Source organism: Scyliorhinus torazame, chromosome 4 (genome assembly GCF_047496885.1).
Source record: "Scyliorhinus torazame isolate Kashiwa2021f chromosome 4, sScyTor2.1, whole genome shotgun sequence".
Taxonomy (NCBI): Eukaryota; Metazoa; Chordata; class Chondrichthyes; order Carcharhiniformes; family Scyliorhinidae; genus Scyliorhinus; species Scyliorhinus torazame.
The window spans coordinates 45,899,120-45,918,030 of record NC_092710.1 but is presented as its reverse complement, the minus strand read 5'-3'; the positions used below and the strand labels follow the sequence as shown (position 1 = coordinate 45,918,030).

The 18,911-nt window shown below is 48.3% G+C and overlaps 1 protein-coding gene across 1 annotated transcript in view; it reads right to left on the bottom strand.

The window, feature by feature from the left end:
• Positions 1–3,441: 3,441 nt before the first annotated feature.
• The window catches only part of LOC140411324 (equilibrative nucleobase transporter 1-like), an 82,040-nt gene continuing 66,570 nt past the window's right edge, over positions 3,442–18,911 (bottom strand). The window contains exons 10-14 of the mRNA XM_072500445.1: positions 17,726–17,818; positions 16,967–16,996; positions 16,284–16,476; positions 15,774–15,897; positions 3,442–3,985 (exon numbers count right to left, since the gene is read on the bottom strand). Coding sequence (XP_072356546.1) covers positions 3,851–3,985; positions 15,774–15,897; positions 16,284–16,476; positions 16,967–16,996; positions 17,726–17,818 — 575 coding nt within the window. The 3' untranslated portion in view covers positions 3,442–3,850. The remainder of the gene's footprint in view (positions 3,986–15,773; positions 15,898–16,283; positions 16,477–16,966; positions 16,997–17,725; positions 17,819–18,911) is intronic.

Here is an 18,911-nt window from a genome sequence, read left to right as displayed (position 1 = left end):
CAATTGCTTCACAGCTCCAGGGTCTCACGTTCGAATCCTGACTTGGGTCACTCTCTGTGCGGAGTCTGCACGTTCTCCTCGTGTCTGCCTGGGTTTCCTCCGGATGCTCCGGTTTCATCCCACAGTCCAAAGACATGCAGGATAGGCGGATTGGTCATGATAAATCGCCCTAAGTATCCAAAAAAGACTAGGTAGGTTTACTGGGTTATGGGGATAGGGCGGGGATAGGGTGGAGGCGTCGACTTAAGTAGATTGCTCTTTCCAAGTGCCGGTGCAGTCTCAATGGGCCGAATGGCCTCTTTCAGCACTGTAAATTCTATGATTCGAGGACCCAAGACCGGCCTAGTAGTGATGTGGAGATGCCCGTTAGTAGTAAGAGGCAGAGGTTAAAGCTTGAAGGTTGCTTTTGTGACTAGAACCTTGCTTCATGTAGTGTTTCTCAGGGATCGATACTGAGTCCCATGCTGTTTGTTGTATACATTAATGATATGCATGTAAATGTAGGAGGTATGACAGTAAGTTCGCAGCTGACTCAAAAATTTGTGGTGTGGTAAACTGCAAGGTGCAAGGCCTTATGCTAAGGGCGAAATGGACAATCTGATTGGATGGGCAGTGTAGTGGCAAATGCAATTGAACCATGAAAGTATGAGGTAATGAATTTTGGTAGGACGAACAAGGCAAGGGAATATACAATAAATTCGCACCCTAAGATCAAAGAGGCCTTGGTTTGCATACTCACAGAGGCTATCTTGGAGCTGAATTAAACGCTGGCAAGACCCCAGCTCAAATACTGTGTGCAAATCTGGTCACCACATTCGAGGAAGGTACTGAGTGCACTGGGGAGAATGCAGAGGATATTCACCAGGATGTGGCCTGGCCTGGACTGTCTCAGTATCAGGAGTGTCGGGCTAGAATGGTTTTGCCCTCCTTGGGCTGGTTTAGCTGAGTTGACTGTGCAGTTAGTTTGTGATGCAGAGCGAGGCTAACAGCGCGGGTTCCATTCTCGAATTGGCTGAGATTATTCAGGAAAGCCCTGCCTTCTCAGCCGTCCCCTCACTGACGTATGGTAATGTCCAGGTTAAATCACTACCTGTCAGCTCTACCCCCCCCCCCCCAATACAGAAAGCAGCCTATGGTCATCTGGGATTATTGCGGCAGTATTCTTGTTTTCCCTTGGTCAGAAAAGGCTGGGGGGTAGGGGGTGGGGGAGGGGGGGCGGAGGGAACCTAATTGCGTTGTTTAAAATTTAAAATTATGGGGTACACAGATGAGATGGATAGGATGGTTTATTTCCCCTCGGTGGAGGGATTAATAACGAGGCGGCATATGTTTAAGATAATGGACAGGAGTTTAGTGGCGATCTGAGGGAAAGCATTTTAACCCACAGGATTGGTCAAATCTGGATGTCTGAAATCAACTTTTAAGAAGTATTTAGATGAGTACTTCAAATGTCACAGTATGCAAGGCTACGGAGAAAGTCCTGGAAATGGGATTGGAATCGGTGCTTGATCAGCCGCGCCAACACAATGGGGCCTTTTTGCATGTGGAAAACACTCGATAACTCTAATATTTCCTTCCCCCAAATATAATAGTTTATTTCACCCTCGTTCTGTCTTTGCTCTGCAGGAGTCCCCCAACTCTGCCGTGCATCTATCCTACCCACATTTATTTTGCTTCAAATCAGTCTTCCTGTTTCTGAAAAGCTTTATCTCTCCATTAGACAGTCTGTCTGCCTCTTTTACTCATTCTCACTGCTTTATATTTTACTCTCTCAATCACTTACTTGCTCTCTCCGCCCACACGTGTTGACGTTTTATCTGCCCCTCTCCCTCTATTCTGGTGTGTTTAATATCCCTCTGAAACAGGATGTTGACAGAAAAGTGGGACACTTTAATCCAATGTGTGCAAGAACGGGATCTCTGTTTTCGAATTGCACATCCGAGAAAGCATTCAGTTTCATAAATAATGTGACAACTAGCACTAATAAGAAGTAGGGACAAGATGAATTATTGCTTAATGGTAAGTCTCATCCCTCATTAGTACTTCAGAAATCAGAAACCAGACAGAATTTGGGAATGGAGGGCGAAGTTGCTTCGGGTTGTTTGAAAAGTTAAAAATGTTCTATTGTGGTTAATTATCTCGCTGTATTAAGGGCAGCACGATGGCGCAGTGGTTAGCACTGCGGCATCACGGCGCCGAGGTCCCAAGTTCGATCCCGGCTCTGGGTCACTGTCCGTGTGGGGTTTGCGCATTCTCCCCGTGTTTGCGTGGGTTCCGCCCCCACAACCCAGAAGATGTGCAGGCTAGGTGGATTGAACACGCTAAATTGCCCCTTAATTGGAAAAAAAAATGATCTCCCTGTATTGGAACTCAGCCTGAATTTAGAAATATAGATCAAAATGGCAGAGACAGGGGTGGGGGAATGTGCAGGCCACTATCTACTCGGGAACTCGACTTTAAGGGAAAATGCGTTAATCCCTGAGGGGTGGAGCCGCAAATTGCAAAAGTGGGGAAACTAATATCATCAAAACTAATCTCGAGAGAGTTTGAAACCTCCTTGTGAATGATTCAGCGCTCATACGTGATCGAGAGCGTGGAGCAACGTATTTTATCAGACCGACTTCCACAGTTGACGGGGGGAAGCGATGGCATCTCGGCATTATCACTGAAGCAGTAACCCAGAGACTCAGGGTAATGATCTGCGGACCCGGGTTCGATTCCTACCACGGCAGGTGATGAAGTTTAAACATAATAATATATCTAATGTCGAATAATGACCATTTGTCGATGGGCTAAAAACCCTTCTGGGTCACTAAATATGCGATTCTTGCCCGGTCTCACCTACGTGTAATTCCAGACACACATCAAAAGTGATGGGCAATAAATTCTGGACAGACTGCGAAGCTCACGTCCCATGATCGAATTTTAAAAACCTGGTCATGTTTTTAAGCTGAAACAGTGGCAATAGCAGATAAACCATCGCCTGACACAATTACAAGAAGAGCAGGAAAGCAATCCCCGTGATCCTGCCATCCAATCGTCATTCCTCAAGCAGCGTCACAAAAAAAGGAACCCAGAGCTTCTGGTGAAATCATTCTTGTTTGAAGGACCTTTCTGTGTTTCCCAAAATTGCATCTTTGGATTGCATCCTCATTTTCCTTAAAATGAAATGAAAATCGCTTATTGTCACAAGTCGGCTTCAATGAAGTTACTGTGAAAAGCCCCTAGTCGCCACATTCCGGCGCCTGTTCGGGGAGGCTGTTACGGGAATTGACCCGTGCTGCTGGCCTGCCTTGGTCTGCTTTCAAAGCCAGCGATTTAGCCCTGTGCTAAACAGCCCCTGAAATGGATTCATTCAATAATAGACATTGATGTGTTTGTTAAATTGCTGCCTTTATTACCAACAAAAGAGGCAGCTGAAACAGTGAAAGCAGCCAGGTATTTACTTTAACCGTCTTTAAACTATAAATATATTTCTCAACACAGTATCAAACGAAATCTTAATGTGATTGTTCTACGTGCCTCAGTTCAACATTTACAAATGGCGGTCGATGGAGTGACTCGGGCGATGAAAAGTCTGGCTGGAGTGTATTTCCATTTTAAAGCTGCAGAAATTGCCCTGTGGTTGGGAGTAGAGTTGCACTGTTTACCAATCGGAGACATTGAGATTTTTATTGAGGGACACATAGCCGGAATCGACAGAAACCAAGCAGCTCTTCCCGAATCATTGACGGAGTAGGCTAGGCATGTAGAATGGTCTCCTCTTGTTCCTATTGTATATGTTTCAGTAGTATTACACTCCCACTCACCACTATGCTCCACAGGTATGTCTTATCGGTCAGTCGTCCTACTACTCCAGATCTGACACTTCGGCTTGGGAGGGAATTACCACACCTCTCTTCCCCATTTCCCGTCGGCAGTGAAGATAGACGTTGATCGGATGGGCGTAGGTCAGAGTTACCAGGACGATTAAACCGATTTTCAACTGTATCAAAGGGATCAGAAGTAAAGTGAAAGTTGCTATAAACGCAAGATCTTTCTTGAAAATCTTCTCATCGAATCAATGAAGGGACAGCGCAGAATGAACCGCACAGTCCATATGTCCAGTGTACTAATCCCCAAGATAAAATCTTTATGTTCTGCATGAGACGATGAGACCGAGAAGCAGATTTAGGCCAGCAGCCCATCGAGTCTGCTCCACCATTAAATCATGGCTAATATTTTTCTCATCACCATTCTCCTGCATTCTGCCTATAACCCCTGGTCCTCTTATTAAGGCGCTGGTTTAGCACAGTGGGATAAACAGCTGGCTTGTAATGCAGAACAAGGCCAGCAGCGCGGGTTCAATTACCGTACCAGCCTCCCCGAACAGGCGCCGGAATGTGGCGTCTAGGGGCTTTTCACAATAACTTCATTGAAGTCTACTTGTGACAATAACCTATTATTATTATTAATCAAGAAGCTATCTATCTCTGTTTAAAGACACTCAGTGATGTGACCTCCACAGCCTTCTGCGGCAAAGAGTTCCACAGATTCACCAGCCTTTGGCTGAAGAAATTCCTCCTCATCTCTGTTTTAAAGGATCGTACCTTTCGTCTGAGATTGAGTCCTATGGTTCTCGTTTTCCCTACAAGTGAAAACATCCTCTCCACGTCCACTCTATCCAGGCTTCGTAGTATCCTGTAAGTTTCAATAACATCTCTCCCCATCCTAAACTCCAACGAGTACAGACCCAGAGTCCTCAAACGTTCCTCATACAACAAGCTCTTCATTCCAGGGATCAATCTTGTGAACCTCCTCTGGACCCTTTCCAAGGCCAGCACATCCTTCCTTAGATACGGGGCCCAAACCTCCTCAAAATACTCCAAATGGGGTCTGACCAGAGCCTTATATCACCTCAGATGTACCTCCTTGGTCTTGTATTCTTGCCCTCTCGACATGAATGCAAACATTATATTTGCCTTCTTAACTGTCGACTGAACCTGCACGTTAACCTTAAGAGAATCGTGAACAAGGACACCCTAGTCCCTTTGTGCTTCTGATTTCCTAAGCATTTCCTTATTGAGAAAATAGCCTATGCCTAAATTCCTCCGTCCAAAGTGCATGACCTCACACTTTTATTCCATCTACAATGTCTTTTCCCACACTCTTCGCCTATCCAAGTCATTCTCCAATATTACTTCCTCAGTTTCGATTCCTCAATACTACCTGTCCCTCTACAGATCTTTGTATCATCTGCAAACGTAGCAACAATGCCTTCAGTTCCTTCTTTTAGATCATTAATGTTGTGGCCCCAGCACAAGTGCGATCCTGAAAAAGACCCCTTTGTCCCCACACTCTGCCCATTGCCAGTCAGCCAATCCTCTATCCACCGGACTTTACAAGATGGGCTCTTAACCTAATTAATAGTCTCCTCTGTGGCACATTGTCAAAGGCATTCCGGAAATCTAAATAAATCACTTCCACTGGTTCTGCTTTGTTCAACTTACAAAGAACAAAGAAACGTACAGCACAGGAACAGGCCATTCGGCCAGCCTAGCCTGCGCCGACCATGCTGCTCGTCCAAACTAAAATTTTCTAAACTACGTATCCCTCTTTTCCCATCCTATTCATATATTTGTCAAGATGCCCCTTAAATGTCCCTATCGTCCCTGCTTCCGCCACCTCCTCCGGTAGCGAGTTCCAGGCACCCACTACCCTCTGTGTAAAAAAACTTTCCTCGTACATCTACTCTAAACCTTGCCCCTCTCACCTTAAACCTATGCCCCCTTGTAATTGACCAATCTACCCTGGGAAAAAGTCTCTGACTATCCATCCTGTATATGCCCCTCATAATTTTGTAGGCCTCTATCAGGTCGCCCCTCAACCTCCGACGTTCCAGTGAGAAGAAACCAAGTTTATTCAACCACTCCTCATAGCTAATGCCCTCCATACCAGGCAACATCCTGGTAAATCTCTTCTGCGCCCTCTCTAAAGCCTCTACATCCTTCTGGCAGTGTGGCGACCAGAGTTGAACACTGTACACCAAGTGTGGCCTAACTAAGGTTCCATGCAGCTGTAACATGACTTGCCAATTTTTATACCTAATGCCCCGGCCAATGAAGGCAAGCATGCCGTATGCCTTCTTGACTACCTTCTCCACCTGTGTTGCCCCTTTCAGTGACCTGTGGACCTGTACACCGAGATCTCTCTGACTGTCAATACTCTTGAGGGTTCTACCATTCATTGTATATTCGCTACCTGCATTAGACCTTCCAAAATGCATTACCTCAAATTTGTCCGGATTAAACTCCATCTGCCATCTCTCCGCCCAAGCCTCCAGACAATCTAAATCCTGCTGTATCCTCTGACAGTCCTCATCGCTATCCACAATTCCTTTGTGCCGTCCGCAAACTTACTAATCAAACCAGTTACATTTCCCTCCAAATCATTTATATATACTACAAACTGCAAAGGTCCCAGCACTTCTTCCTGCGGAACACCACTTGTCCCAGTCCTCCAATCAGAAAGCATCCTTCCATTGCTACTCTCTGCATTCTATGGGGCTGGTTTAGCACAGGGCTAAAAGCAGACCAAGGCAGGCCAGAAGCACGGTTCAATTGCCGTACCAGCCTCCCCGAACAGGCGCCGGAATGTGGCGACTAGGGGCTCTTCACAGTAACTTCATTTGAAGCCTACTTGTGACAATAAACAATTTTCATTTCATTCTATGGCCTGGCCAGTTCTGTATCCATCTTGCCATCTCACCTCTGATCCCGTGTGACTTCACCTTCTGTACCAGTCTGCCATGAGGGACCTTGTCAAAGGCCTTAATGTCTGCCATGAGGGACCTTGTCAAAGGCTTTACTGAGTATTTTGTATTGGTATTCGCAAAGGAGAGGGACACGTTGATTGGTGGTGCTTCAGTGGCATGTGGAAACACTTTAGAACAGATCATTATTACGAGAGAGGAAGTGTTAAAAAGCATTAAGGTAGAAAAATCCCCAGGTTCAGATGGCATCTAGCCCGGATTAGTGAGGGAGGCAAGCGATGAAATCGCTGGACCTCTGACAGAAATATTTGTGTCCTTTTTGTTAGGCCACGAATAATCCACGAGTTTGTAGAATCGAAAGAAATAACATTATTTACAATTGCATATATACAACAGCAGCAGTACTCCACCACTGCTCTCTCCTCTCTAGCTGGTTCCACACTGGCCAGCTCTATTTATGCAGGTGACACGGATAATGATTTCTCCAGCCCCCTCATTGGGGAAGCTCATACTCACCAAGGACTGTAGGATAGTCAATAGTCCCCAGCCGGTAATAATCAGGCAGGTTATAACATCCCTCCCCCCAAAGTCCAAGGAACCCACCGCAGATCCTGCTGAAGGAGAGCGTCGGACTCGTGTCAACTACTTGCCTGAGGCGCTGGATCGAGCATTGTGTAACGAGAAGGAAGAACGGCGCTTCCGGGATGAATGGTGTAACGGTTGTACATCCACGCCCCGTGGGCCTGAGGACACCCCCTCTGAGGCGTCCTGTGTCCCCATCTCAGAGTTGGAGTCCACTGCCTCCGTCATCTCGGCATCCCTATCTCCATGCGGTTCTGCAACGACCTGCGCAAGCTTGGAGTGTGGCGCTAGAGGACGGTGGTGAGGAACACCCTCCACTGTATCTGGTCTCTGCGGCGGTAGAAGTGAGCTCCAGGGGAGGGGAATCTTTGGAAGAGGCTGCTTTCTGGACCGAACGTGGTCTACATGTTTGTGCTGAAGACGACCCTGGACTTCCACCTGGTAAGAGATAGGTCCCGTTCGGCGAAAGATAACGCCAGGGACCCACTGGGCATCAACAGCAAAGTTACGAACAAAAAGCGGGACACCAGGCGCAAACTGCCAAATCGTCCGATGCCGAGAAAGGCCATGCCCCTGCCATTCTTGAGTGCGGCGTACTTTTGCACCAATGTCCGCGGAAACCATGTTAAGGCAGGTGCGAAGTCTCCAGCCCAATTGGAGTTCTACGGGAGCTACCCGAGTCACCGCATGTGGAGTGGTCCTGTATGAAAACAAAAAACAAACCGGTCTTGTGTCCAAAGACCTGGAAGACTGTTTCTTTAGGCCTCGTTTGAATGTCTGCGCTGCGCGCTCTGCCAGCCCATTGGAAGTGGTGCGGATATGGCGGATACCGTTTATCTTCTTGAACCTCGCAATCTCCTCACTTGTGAATGGAGTGCCGTTATCCGTGACCAGCGCCTCGGGGAGGCCAGGCGTACTGAAAGACAAACGCATCTTCTCGATTGTTGCGCAGGACGTTGTGCCTACCATCTAATGCATCTCTAGCCATTTAGACTGGGCAACAATTAATAGAAGGAATATGGATCCTTGAAAAGGTCCGGCGAAATCCGAATGCAAGTGCCCAAGGCCGCCCTGGCCATTCCCAGTGATGTAGGGGCGCCGCCGGTGGAAACTTCTGATGCTCCTGGCAAATGGAGCAGTTTTGGGCCACATTCTCAATGTCGGTGTCGAGGACTGGCCACCAGACATACCTCCGGGTCAACATTTTTATTTTGGTCACACCCGGATGCCCATTGTGCAAGTCTGTTAGTATCAGCTCCTGGCCTTTTTCCGGGGCAATCACACGCGTCCCCCAGAAGAGGATGACTTGTTCCATGCTAAATTCTGACAGCTTGGGGGAAAAGGCCCGCAACTCGCCTGGGAGCTGTCTATGCTGCACTCTATGCAGGACTATGTGCCGAACCTTTGACAGGTCTGGATCCATCTGGGACCACTCACAGATCTGTGATGCTATGACAGGCAAGGAGTCCATAAAATCTAGGGTTGCAACCACCTCACCTGTCGTGGGGATTGGCATTAGGCTGGTCGACAAAGGCAATCGGCTCAGTACGTCGGCATTCGCTATCTGCGTTCCTGGTTTGTGCTCCAGAGAATACTCATATGCAGCGAGCAACAAAGCCCAGCGCTGGATCTGTGTGGAAGCAATGGGCGGTATTGGCTTATCCTCTCGGAAAAGTCCCAGCAGAGGCTTATGATCAGTCACGATAGTGAAGTGGCGGCCATACACGTACTGGTGGATGCGTTTCACTGCAAAAACCACTGCCAGGCCCTCCTTCTCAATCTGCCTGTACTTCTTTTCCGCTGCTGTCATTGTGCGGGAGGCGAAAGCTAACGACCGCTCTGCCCCGTTCTCCGTCTTGTGGGACAGGACGGCCCCAATACCATACGGGGATGCATCACATGTGATGAGCAAAGGCTTTCCAGGATCGTAGTGGGTTAATGACCCAGCCGATGACAATTGCTGTTTTACCCCCTGGAAAGCAGTTTCTTGCGGCTGACCCCAAACCCACGTGTGATTCTTCTTTAGAAGAAGGTGCAACGGGGCGAACGTAGTTGCCAGATTGGGGAGGAACCTCCCGTAATATTTTTTTAAAGTTTAGAGTACCCAATTCATTTTATTCAATTATGGGGCAATTTAGCGTGGCCAATCCACCTACCCTGCACATCTTTGGGTTGTGGGGGTGAAACCCACGCAAACACGGGGAGAATGTGTAAACTCCACATGGACAGTGACACAGGGCCGGGATCGAACCGAGGACCTCAGCACCGTGAGGCAGCAGGGCTAACTCACTGTGCCACTGTGCTGCCCTTCTTCCCGTAATATTTAACGAGGCCGAGAAAAGAACAAAGATGCGAAATGTCAGTCGGGGCGGGGGCCTGTTGAATTGCACGCACCTTCTCTGTGATGGGGTGCAAACCTCCGCGATCCACCCAATAACCCAGGTAGACTACTTCCTTCAGCTGAAAGACGCACTTTGTACGACGTAAATGGACTCCAGCGTTTGAGAGGCATCTAAGGACAGCCTTTAAATTTTCCAAATGTTCCTGCTCCGACATCCCCAGAATCAAAACGTTGTCTAAGTAAACAGCGACACTGGTAAACCTCTCAAGATGCCTTCCATGTTGTGTTAAAGATAGCACAGGCAGAGAATACCCTAAAGGGCAACCGTGTATATTCATACAGGCCCATGTGTGTCTTAATAGTCACATTTAGGTGGGAGATAGGGTCCAGCTCCAACTGTAGGTAGGCGTGACTCATATCTCATTTTGTGAACGAGAGTCCGCCTGCGAGCTTCGCGTAGAGATCCCCTATGCAGGGCATTGGATATTGGTCGAGCTGGGAAGCCGTATTCACTGTAAGTTTATAGTGACTGCGCAAGCGAACCGTGACATCCGGTTTCATTACAGGTACAATTGATGCTGCCCAGTCAGCGAAACGGACGGGCCTGATAATACCCAAGGAATCCAAACGAGTGAGCTCCCCTTCTACCTTCTCGAGCAAGATGTAAGGCACCGAGGGGGCCCAGAAATAGCGCGGCATGGCTCCTGGTTCGACTTGGATACAGGCTACGCCCCCTTCACCTTTCGCAAATACTTCGGAGTACCGTCCTAGTACCTCTGTCAACCCTCCAGAACCTGTTTGAAGGATGTGCTGCCACTGCAGCCGCAAATGGCGCAACCAGTCCCGACCCAACAGGCTGGGCCCGTGGCCGCGCACCCCAATAAGCAGGAAACGCCCCTCCTGGCATCCGTAAACAATAGGGGTCATCTTGTCCCAGCAATGTCCAATGGTTCCCCCGTGTAGGTGGCCAGCCTGGCCTTTGTATCAGTTGATGAAAGGGTCTCTATACCCTGCTTGATGTGGTCGAATGTCCTCTGGGGGATCATGGAGACCGCTGAGCCAGTGTCCAACTCCATCTCAAGCGGGTGACCATTGACCTGTACTGTCACCTTAATGGGAGCCACACGGGGAGCTTCCCCACAATGTCAGGCAGCCGTCCTCCGTCTCCACGTCCTCGGGAGTAGACCCCGTAGGTTAATCCAAATGGAAGGTACAGCCCCTGGGCTGGCCCCAGTTTCGGTCGGAACGACGGCGCCTCTGGCACCCCCAGGACCAGCGTCCGCGACAGGGTCGGCGCCCACAATCTGACACGGAAATGGCTCCTCATCCATTGGTTCTGGAGAAGGCTCCCTTCGGGCAGGAACGTCCGGCGGCCACAGGCATCGATCCGGATGCTGCCCAGCCCAAGGTACGACAGGGGTGCGGGGAGATGCATTTGGACGGAAGCCGGCGTGCTCTTGCGCATGTGCAGGGGGTTTCTTATCTGCGCCGGCCATGGTGGAGCCGAACGGAGGCCAGCAGGGAGGGAAAGAGTGTTCCCACGGCACAGGCCCGTCCACAGATCGGTGGGCCCCGATCGCGGGCCAGGCCACCGTGGGCCCCTCATCCTCCCCTTCCCCCGGAGCCGGATGCTCCCGCGCCACCCCCCACCCCCTCCTGCCCCCGCCAAGGACTCCGGTAGACGGCCTTCAAGCCAGCTTCCGCCGCGATGGACCATGTCTAATCCACGCCGGCGGGACTGGCCAACAACGGGTGGCCGCTCGGTGCATTGAGGCCCGGAGAATTGCCAGGGGGCCGCTGCCAACGGCCCCCGACCGGTGCGGCGTGATTCTTGCCCCCGTCTGAAAACCGGTGCCGGAGAATTGGGCAGCCAGCGTTGGAGCGGCGGGGCAGGATTCACGCCGACCCCCGGCGATTCTCCGACCCGGCCGTGGGGAGGGGTGGGGGTGGGGGTGGGGGGGGGGGGGCGGAGAATCCCGCCCCTGATGTATGCACTTTTGGAAGTGAATAGTCTCATTAGTGACAGCGTGGTTTTGTTGGACGGAGGTCATGTCTGACTAATTTAATTTAATTTTTTAAGCAGGTGACAAAAAAGGTTGACGAGGGAAGGCCTGTGGATGTTGTCTACATCGACTTTAGTAAGTATTTGATAATGTCCCTCATGGCAGGCTGGTGTAAAAGATAGATCACATGGGGGTCAGAGGTGATCGAGCTGGATGGATCCAGAACGGGCTTGGTCAGAGCAGACAGAGGGTAGCAGTGGAAGGGTGTTTTTCCAAATGGAGGTCTGTAACTAGTGGTGTTCCACGGGGATCAGTACTGGGACCTCGGCTCTTTATAATATATATAAATGACTTGGACGAAAACGTAGCGGTTCTGATTGGCAAGTTTGTGGATGATACTAAGTTTGCAGGAGTTGCAGACAGTGATGAAGATTGTCAGAGAATACAGCAGGATAGAGATAGGCTGCAAAATTGGCCTGTGAAATGGCAGATGGAGTTTAACCCGGACAAATGCGACGTGATGCATTTTGGTAGATCCAATTCAGATGGGAGCTATAAAATAAATGGCAGAACCATCAGGAGCAGAGAGACACAGAGAGATCTGGGCATGCAGGTTCACAGGTTGTAAAAAGTGGCAGCACAGGTGGAAATGGTGATAAAGAAAGCATATGGCATGCTTGACCGTAGGACTGGGTATCGAGTATAAAAGCTCGAAAATTACGTTATAATTATATTGAATGTTTCTTAGGCCACATTTGGAATACTGTGTCCAATTCTGGTCACCACCGTACCAGAAGCACCATAAGACCATAAGACATAGTAGCAGAATTAGGCCACCATGCCCGAGTCTGCTCCGCCATTCAATCATTAAAAAAAAAATATAATTAGAGTACGCAATTCATTTTTTTCAATTAAGGGGCAATTTAGCATGTTCAATCCACCAACCCTGCACATCTTTGCATTGTGGGGGCGAAACCCACGCAAGCACAGGAGTATGTGCAAACTCCACACGGACAGTGACCCAGTGTCGGGATCGAACCTGGGACATCGACGCCATGAGACTGCAGTGCTAACCAATGAGCCGCCATGGTGCTCCCGCCATTCACTCATGGCTGATATTTTTTTCATCCCCATTCTCCTGCCTTCTCCCGTAACCCCTGATCCCCTTATTAATCAAGAACCTACCTATCTCTGTCTTAAAGGTACTCAGTGGTTTGGCCTCCACAGCCTTTTACGGCAAAGAGTTCCACAGATTCCCCACCCTCTGGCTGAAAAAAATCCTCCTCATCTCTGTTTTAAAGGATCGTCCCTTTCGTTTGATATTGTGTCCTCTGCTTCTTGTTTTTCCTACAAGTGGAAACATCCACGTCCACTCTATCCAGGTCTCGCAGTATCCTGTAAGTTCCAATAATATCCCCCCTCATCCTTCTAAACTCCAACGATTACAGACCCAGAGTCCTCAACCATTCCTCATATGCCAAGCTCTTCATTCCAGGGAGCATGGACGTGGAGGCTTTGGACAAAGTACAGAAAAGGTTTACCAGGATGTTGCCTGATAAGGAGGGTATTAGGTATGAGGAGAGATTGAGTAAACTGTGATTGTTCTCCCTAGAGAGACGGAGGCTGAGGGGCGACCTGATTGAAGTTTATAAAATTATTAGGGGTATAGATAGGGTGAATAGTTGGAGGCTTTTTCCCAGTGCGGAAATGACAATTACAAGGAGGCACAAGTTCAAGGTGAGGTGGAAAAGGATTAGTGGAGATGTGCGGGGAACGTTTTTTACACAGAGGGTAGTGGTGACCTTGAATACATGGCCAAGTGAGGTGGTTGAGGCAGATATGTTCACGACCTTTAAGACTTATCTGGATAGGCACATGAACATACGGGTATAGACGGATACAGGCGGTTGGTCTAGATAGGACACGTGATTGGCGCAGGCTTGGAGGGCTGAAGGGCCTGTTCCTATGCTGTATTGTTCTTTGTTCTTTCTAACCTCAGAGATTCTATGCCTTCTGATCCTATATGGCTCCTTGCTACCGATGTAACCTAATTCCTTACTAAGAATGCAACCCTGCCGCCTTTGGCCATCTCTATGTCCTTTCGATAGGACACATATCCTTGTTTATTTAAAACCCAGCCCTGATCTCCTTGCAGCCACGTCTCTATGACGCCCACAACATCGTAAAGGCGAATTTCAATGTGCGCAACAAGCTCATTTACCTTGTTCCGTATACTGCGCGCATTTAGGTACAACACCCTCAGTCCTGCATTGACCACCTCCATTCTCAAACTAGTCACCTTATTTGCTCTGCCTCAGGGTGATGTTTTTAACTTACTTTTGTTCTCTATTTCCCCTTCGGTTATTACACCTCCTCAGTGGCAGCACGGTTGCGCAATGGTTACCACTGCTGCCTCGCGGCGCCGAGGTCTCGGGTTCGATCCCGGCTCTGGGTCACTGCCCTGTGGAGTTTGCACATTCTCCCCGTGCCTGCGTGGGTTACACCACCACAAACCAAAGATGTGCAGGGTAGGTGCATTGGCCACGCTAAATTGCCCCTTAATTGGAAAAAATTAATTGGGTACTCTAAATTTAAAAAAAATTAAACCTTTCCAGCCAACGCTCTGGTTCTAAGCAAACGATCTGATTCTAAACTACCAATCCGAGCGCGTTCCCAATATACCTGCGTTTTCCACATTCAATATTCAGCCTAATGTAACAAAGGAATCTGTGTACCAATGATGCAGTAAAATGTTCTTTCTTCACGTTAACCCTGGCGCTTTTCTCTCGTTTTTATTAATTACCTCTTGAGAATTGGTCTTTTTATCAATAAAAACACTCGCTTTCCTATCTCTATCTGAAACCCTTCTCATTTTGAACAACTCTATCAAAGAACAAAAAGAACAAAGAACAAAGAAATGTACAGCGCAGGAACAGGCCCTTCGGCCCTCCAAGCCCGTGCCGACCATACTGCCCGACTAAACTACAATCTTCTACACTTCCTGGGTCCGTATCCTTCTATTCCCATCCTATTCATATATATGTCAAGATGCCCCTTAAATGTCCCTATCGTCCCTGCTTCCACTACCTCCTCCGATAGCGAGTTCCAGGCACCCACTACCCTCTGCGTAAAAAACTTGCCTCGTACATCTACTCTAAACCTTGCCCCTCTCACCTTAAACCTATGCCCCCTAGTAATTGACCCCTCTACCCTGGGGAAAAGCCTCTGACTATCCAATCTGTCTATGCCCCTCATAATTTTGTATACCTCTATCAGGTCGCCCCTCAACCTCCTTCGTTCCAGTGAGAACAAACCGAGTTTATTCAATCGCTCCTCATAGCTTATGCCCTCCATACCAGGCAACATTCTGGTAAATCTCTTCTGCACCCTCTCTAAAGCCTCCACATCCTTCTGGTAGTGTGGCGACCAGAATTGAACACTATACTCCAAGTGTGGCCTAACTAAGGTTCTATACAGCTGCAACATGACTTGCCAATTCTTATACTCAATGCCCCGGCCAATGAAGGCAAGCATGCCGTACGCCTTCTTGACTACCTTCTCCACCTGTGTTGCCCCTTTCAATGACCTGTGGACCTGTACTCCTAGATCTCTTTGACTTTCAATACTCTTGAGGGTTCTACCATTCACTGTATATTCCCTACCTGCATTAGACCTTCCAAAATGCATTACCTCACATTTGTGAGAACATCAGTTCTACTCTTAACCCTCTCTCTGCCTAGAGGAGAACTATCGGCACACTACTGAAATTAAACAACGACTCCAAATTTTGCCGCAGTGATACCTTATTTACGATTGGTAATAACTTCCTTCATTGTATGAAATGCATTTATTTATCAAGAACAGTATGCACATCTGTGGTCTGTGTGGCTGTGGATTTTGGTGTTTCTTGCAGTTCCAGATACTGAGAGATTGATCGTTACTGACTTGCTCTCGTTTACACGGGGGATGATCTGGACTGAACCTCAAGCCCAGAAAAAGGTACCTCTCTATCTCTCTGTATGTGACCTTCTCTATCTCCCTGTCTCACTGTATTCGTGACTATCAGAGGGGCCTAAACCTCCCAGCTGATACTCACATATAAAGGATGGTTTTGTAGAGGTCCCTGGATTAGAGCCAAGCAGGGGTACTGGAGGAGAGTGAAGCACGCCGAAATAGCAAAAGTCAGACCAAGAATCTTCCCAAAGTAGCATGCAGGGAACCTGCAGACAACAAATCAACAGACAAGATGTATCACTGAATTACAGAGTCGGTAGCACGGCTGACCAGTGAGAAAACAGGTACAGCTGGTTTTCATGTTCATATATCAACATTTCCCCCAAGCTTCCCTCCATCGGGTATTCAGTTTTATAAAATTGAGATATGATAATCTTTCCAAAGATTTTTCTGGCGTGAGTTCCAAATTATCAGCACTTGTAACGGCATCAGCGTGTCTGTGGAAATATCAAATGAGGCTGTGCCCCACAATCCCGGATCCAATATGAGACAATGGTTCAAGTGGGCTCTGGGTCACCAGATTCCTGCACGGAATAGCCGAGCTTTGATAAATGTTTCTGAAACGCAAACCTGCTGCCTGCGATTGACTTACGCGATGGTGATGAATGAGGAAGCTCCCCCAAACAGGAAACAGCGGGTGGTCACTTGCAGGACGAAGGTTAGGTACTGCACTTGCAGCACAGGGATTGTAGCGAAGATTGAGAACAGGATGCCCAGAGTCACCGTGATGGCGAGAGACAATACGGCAGATTCCATGTCAGCCAATTTCTGGGAACCTGCAGTAGCTGAGGATGAAGGAGAAATAACCTGATATTAAAGATTCCATCTGAATTGGAGGGCCCGTCAAAATTCACTGGCCCAATAAATCCACAGAGAGGGCTGCGGGGCAGGAAGGGGAGTGGGAGGGGTGGCGCATATGGTGTAGGGGTGGCGAAATGTAATCCACCATCTCAACTCCAGAGAGTAAAGCAACCATCCAATGATGTGGTCGATTGCCCAGGTCTGACGGTAGCACAAAATTTGTACCAGATTTACTAAAATTGGAAGGAAATTGAGCGCTCACACTGGAAAACCGGGACGAGGAGTGAGTTTACTGTCATTAATTTAGTCTGAGCAGCCACTGAGGTCTCACACTGGATTTCCTGATACTGGGAACTGGTTGAATATTCACACTTCGGGCCGCACATTGGCGCAGTGGTTAGCACGGCTGCCTCATGGCACCGAGGGCCCAGGTTGGATCCCGGTTCTGGGTCACTGTCCGTGTGGAGTTTGCACATTCTCCCCGTGTCTGCGTGGGTTTCGCCCCCGCAACCGAAAGACGTGCAGAGTCGGTGGATTGGCCACGCTAAATTGCCCCTTAATTGGAAAAAATGAATTGGGTTCTCTAAAATTTATTTTAAAAACAAAACTATTCACACTTGGATGAATTGTGACAGGGAGGAAGCCGACGTGGCTGCGTGATTAACTCGGTTCGCTGTGACTGGTCGCAATTGGTGTGTTCATGCGTCTTCATACCTGGATTACATATGACTAGGTGGTAAATTAGTGTTCACATCCATGTTTCCTGTGCCTGTGAGGGAGCCGGTTAATACCCTCCAGACTACCAGTGACTGGGAGGTAGATTAATTTACTACCATGATTTAATGTGATTGGGATAGAGCTTCGTGTTCACACCTGTACAGAAAATGACTGGGAGTGAACTGAGCCAACACAATTGGTTAACATGTTGCGAGGAAGGAGTTCCCACTGAATTACTTTTGACTAGATGGAATTAGCTTCGCAAATTGGATTACTTGTAACAAGGAGGGAACTAATTGTTCACAGCGAGATTACCTATGATTTGCTGTTCACAACTAGTTTATATGTCACTGGGATGAAGCTGCTTGTTCGGAGTCGAGAGGGAGGTAAAAGTTACCTCTAGCTGTGAGATAACTGAGTCATCATACTGAAGTTTCTGAGAGCGAGGGGAGATGAGTGCTTGACAGAGAGCTGAATGAGCACATTTACCTGTGAAACTGGCTGACGATATTGTTCTGCGTCTGTGCCGGTCCAGAATCAACCCGTTCCAAGGTGCAATAAAAATGCCAAAGAACTGAGTGAAAGCGAAGGCGTTTGTAAACCTGCTAACTGAGAGAGAGAGGGGGGAGGGAGAGAGCGAGAGAGAGGGAGATAGAGAGAGAAAGAACATTCAAATCAAATAACATTTTTTATTTTTTCGATTCAGTTCTTCTATGGGGCTTCATTGTTTGCGAAATTAAATTTGAGATCGGGTTTGGACTTCCCTTCAGGCGGGTTGTGATTGGGATATGTGGTTAGATGTGGATTGGGCTATCAGTCTGTGTGGACAGCTCTGTAAGCCTCGCCGTGATCTGTTGCATGGGTCTCGGTGTTGTGTGCGGCACGTGTCTCAGTGTTGACTTGGGTACGAACTTCTAAGTTGACTCGGTTGTGAGTCAAGATGTAATTTGAGGTATGTGTATGGACCAGCCTCGCTGTGGACTGCTGTATGGGTCTCGGTGTTGGGTGGAGTACGAGTCTCAGTGTGGGTTGGTGTATGAGCCTCGCTGTGGGCTGCTGTGTGGGTCTTGGTGTTGTGTGGGGTACATTTCTCCACGCAAGCTGCTACATGGCTCTTGGTGCGAATTGTGAGGGTGGCAAAGTAGCACAGTGGTTAGCACTCTTGCTTCATAGTGCCTGGGATGCGGGTTCGTTTCCTGGCTTGCGTCACTGTCTATGCAGATTCTGCACGTTCTCCCACTGTCTGCGAGGGTTTCCTCCGGTTCTTCCAGATTCTTCCCACAAGTCCCAATTTGTCGGTGAATTGGACATTCTAAATTATCCCTCAGTGTACCCGAACAGGTGTGGCGACTAAAGGATTTGCACAATAACTTCATTTCACTGTTGATGTAAGCCCACTTGTGACACTAATAATATTATTGTTATATGATCTGTGGAACGATGCGTGAGTCTTCATGTGGGCTGGGATATGTATCTTGTGTGGATTGCCTTGTGGTCCTCTTGTAAAATGTAACATGGATCTTGGCGTGTACTGCTCCACCTCTCTCTGTGTGGATTGGATTTTCTATGTCGGTGTGGGTCGAGATAAAATTCAGTGAAAATTGGAAGACGGGTATAATTGAAGATTGATATCTCGATAAAAGTAACAGACAGCAGACAAATAATAACTCTGAGGCGGTTGATGTGAAGGCCCGCTGACCAG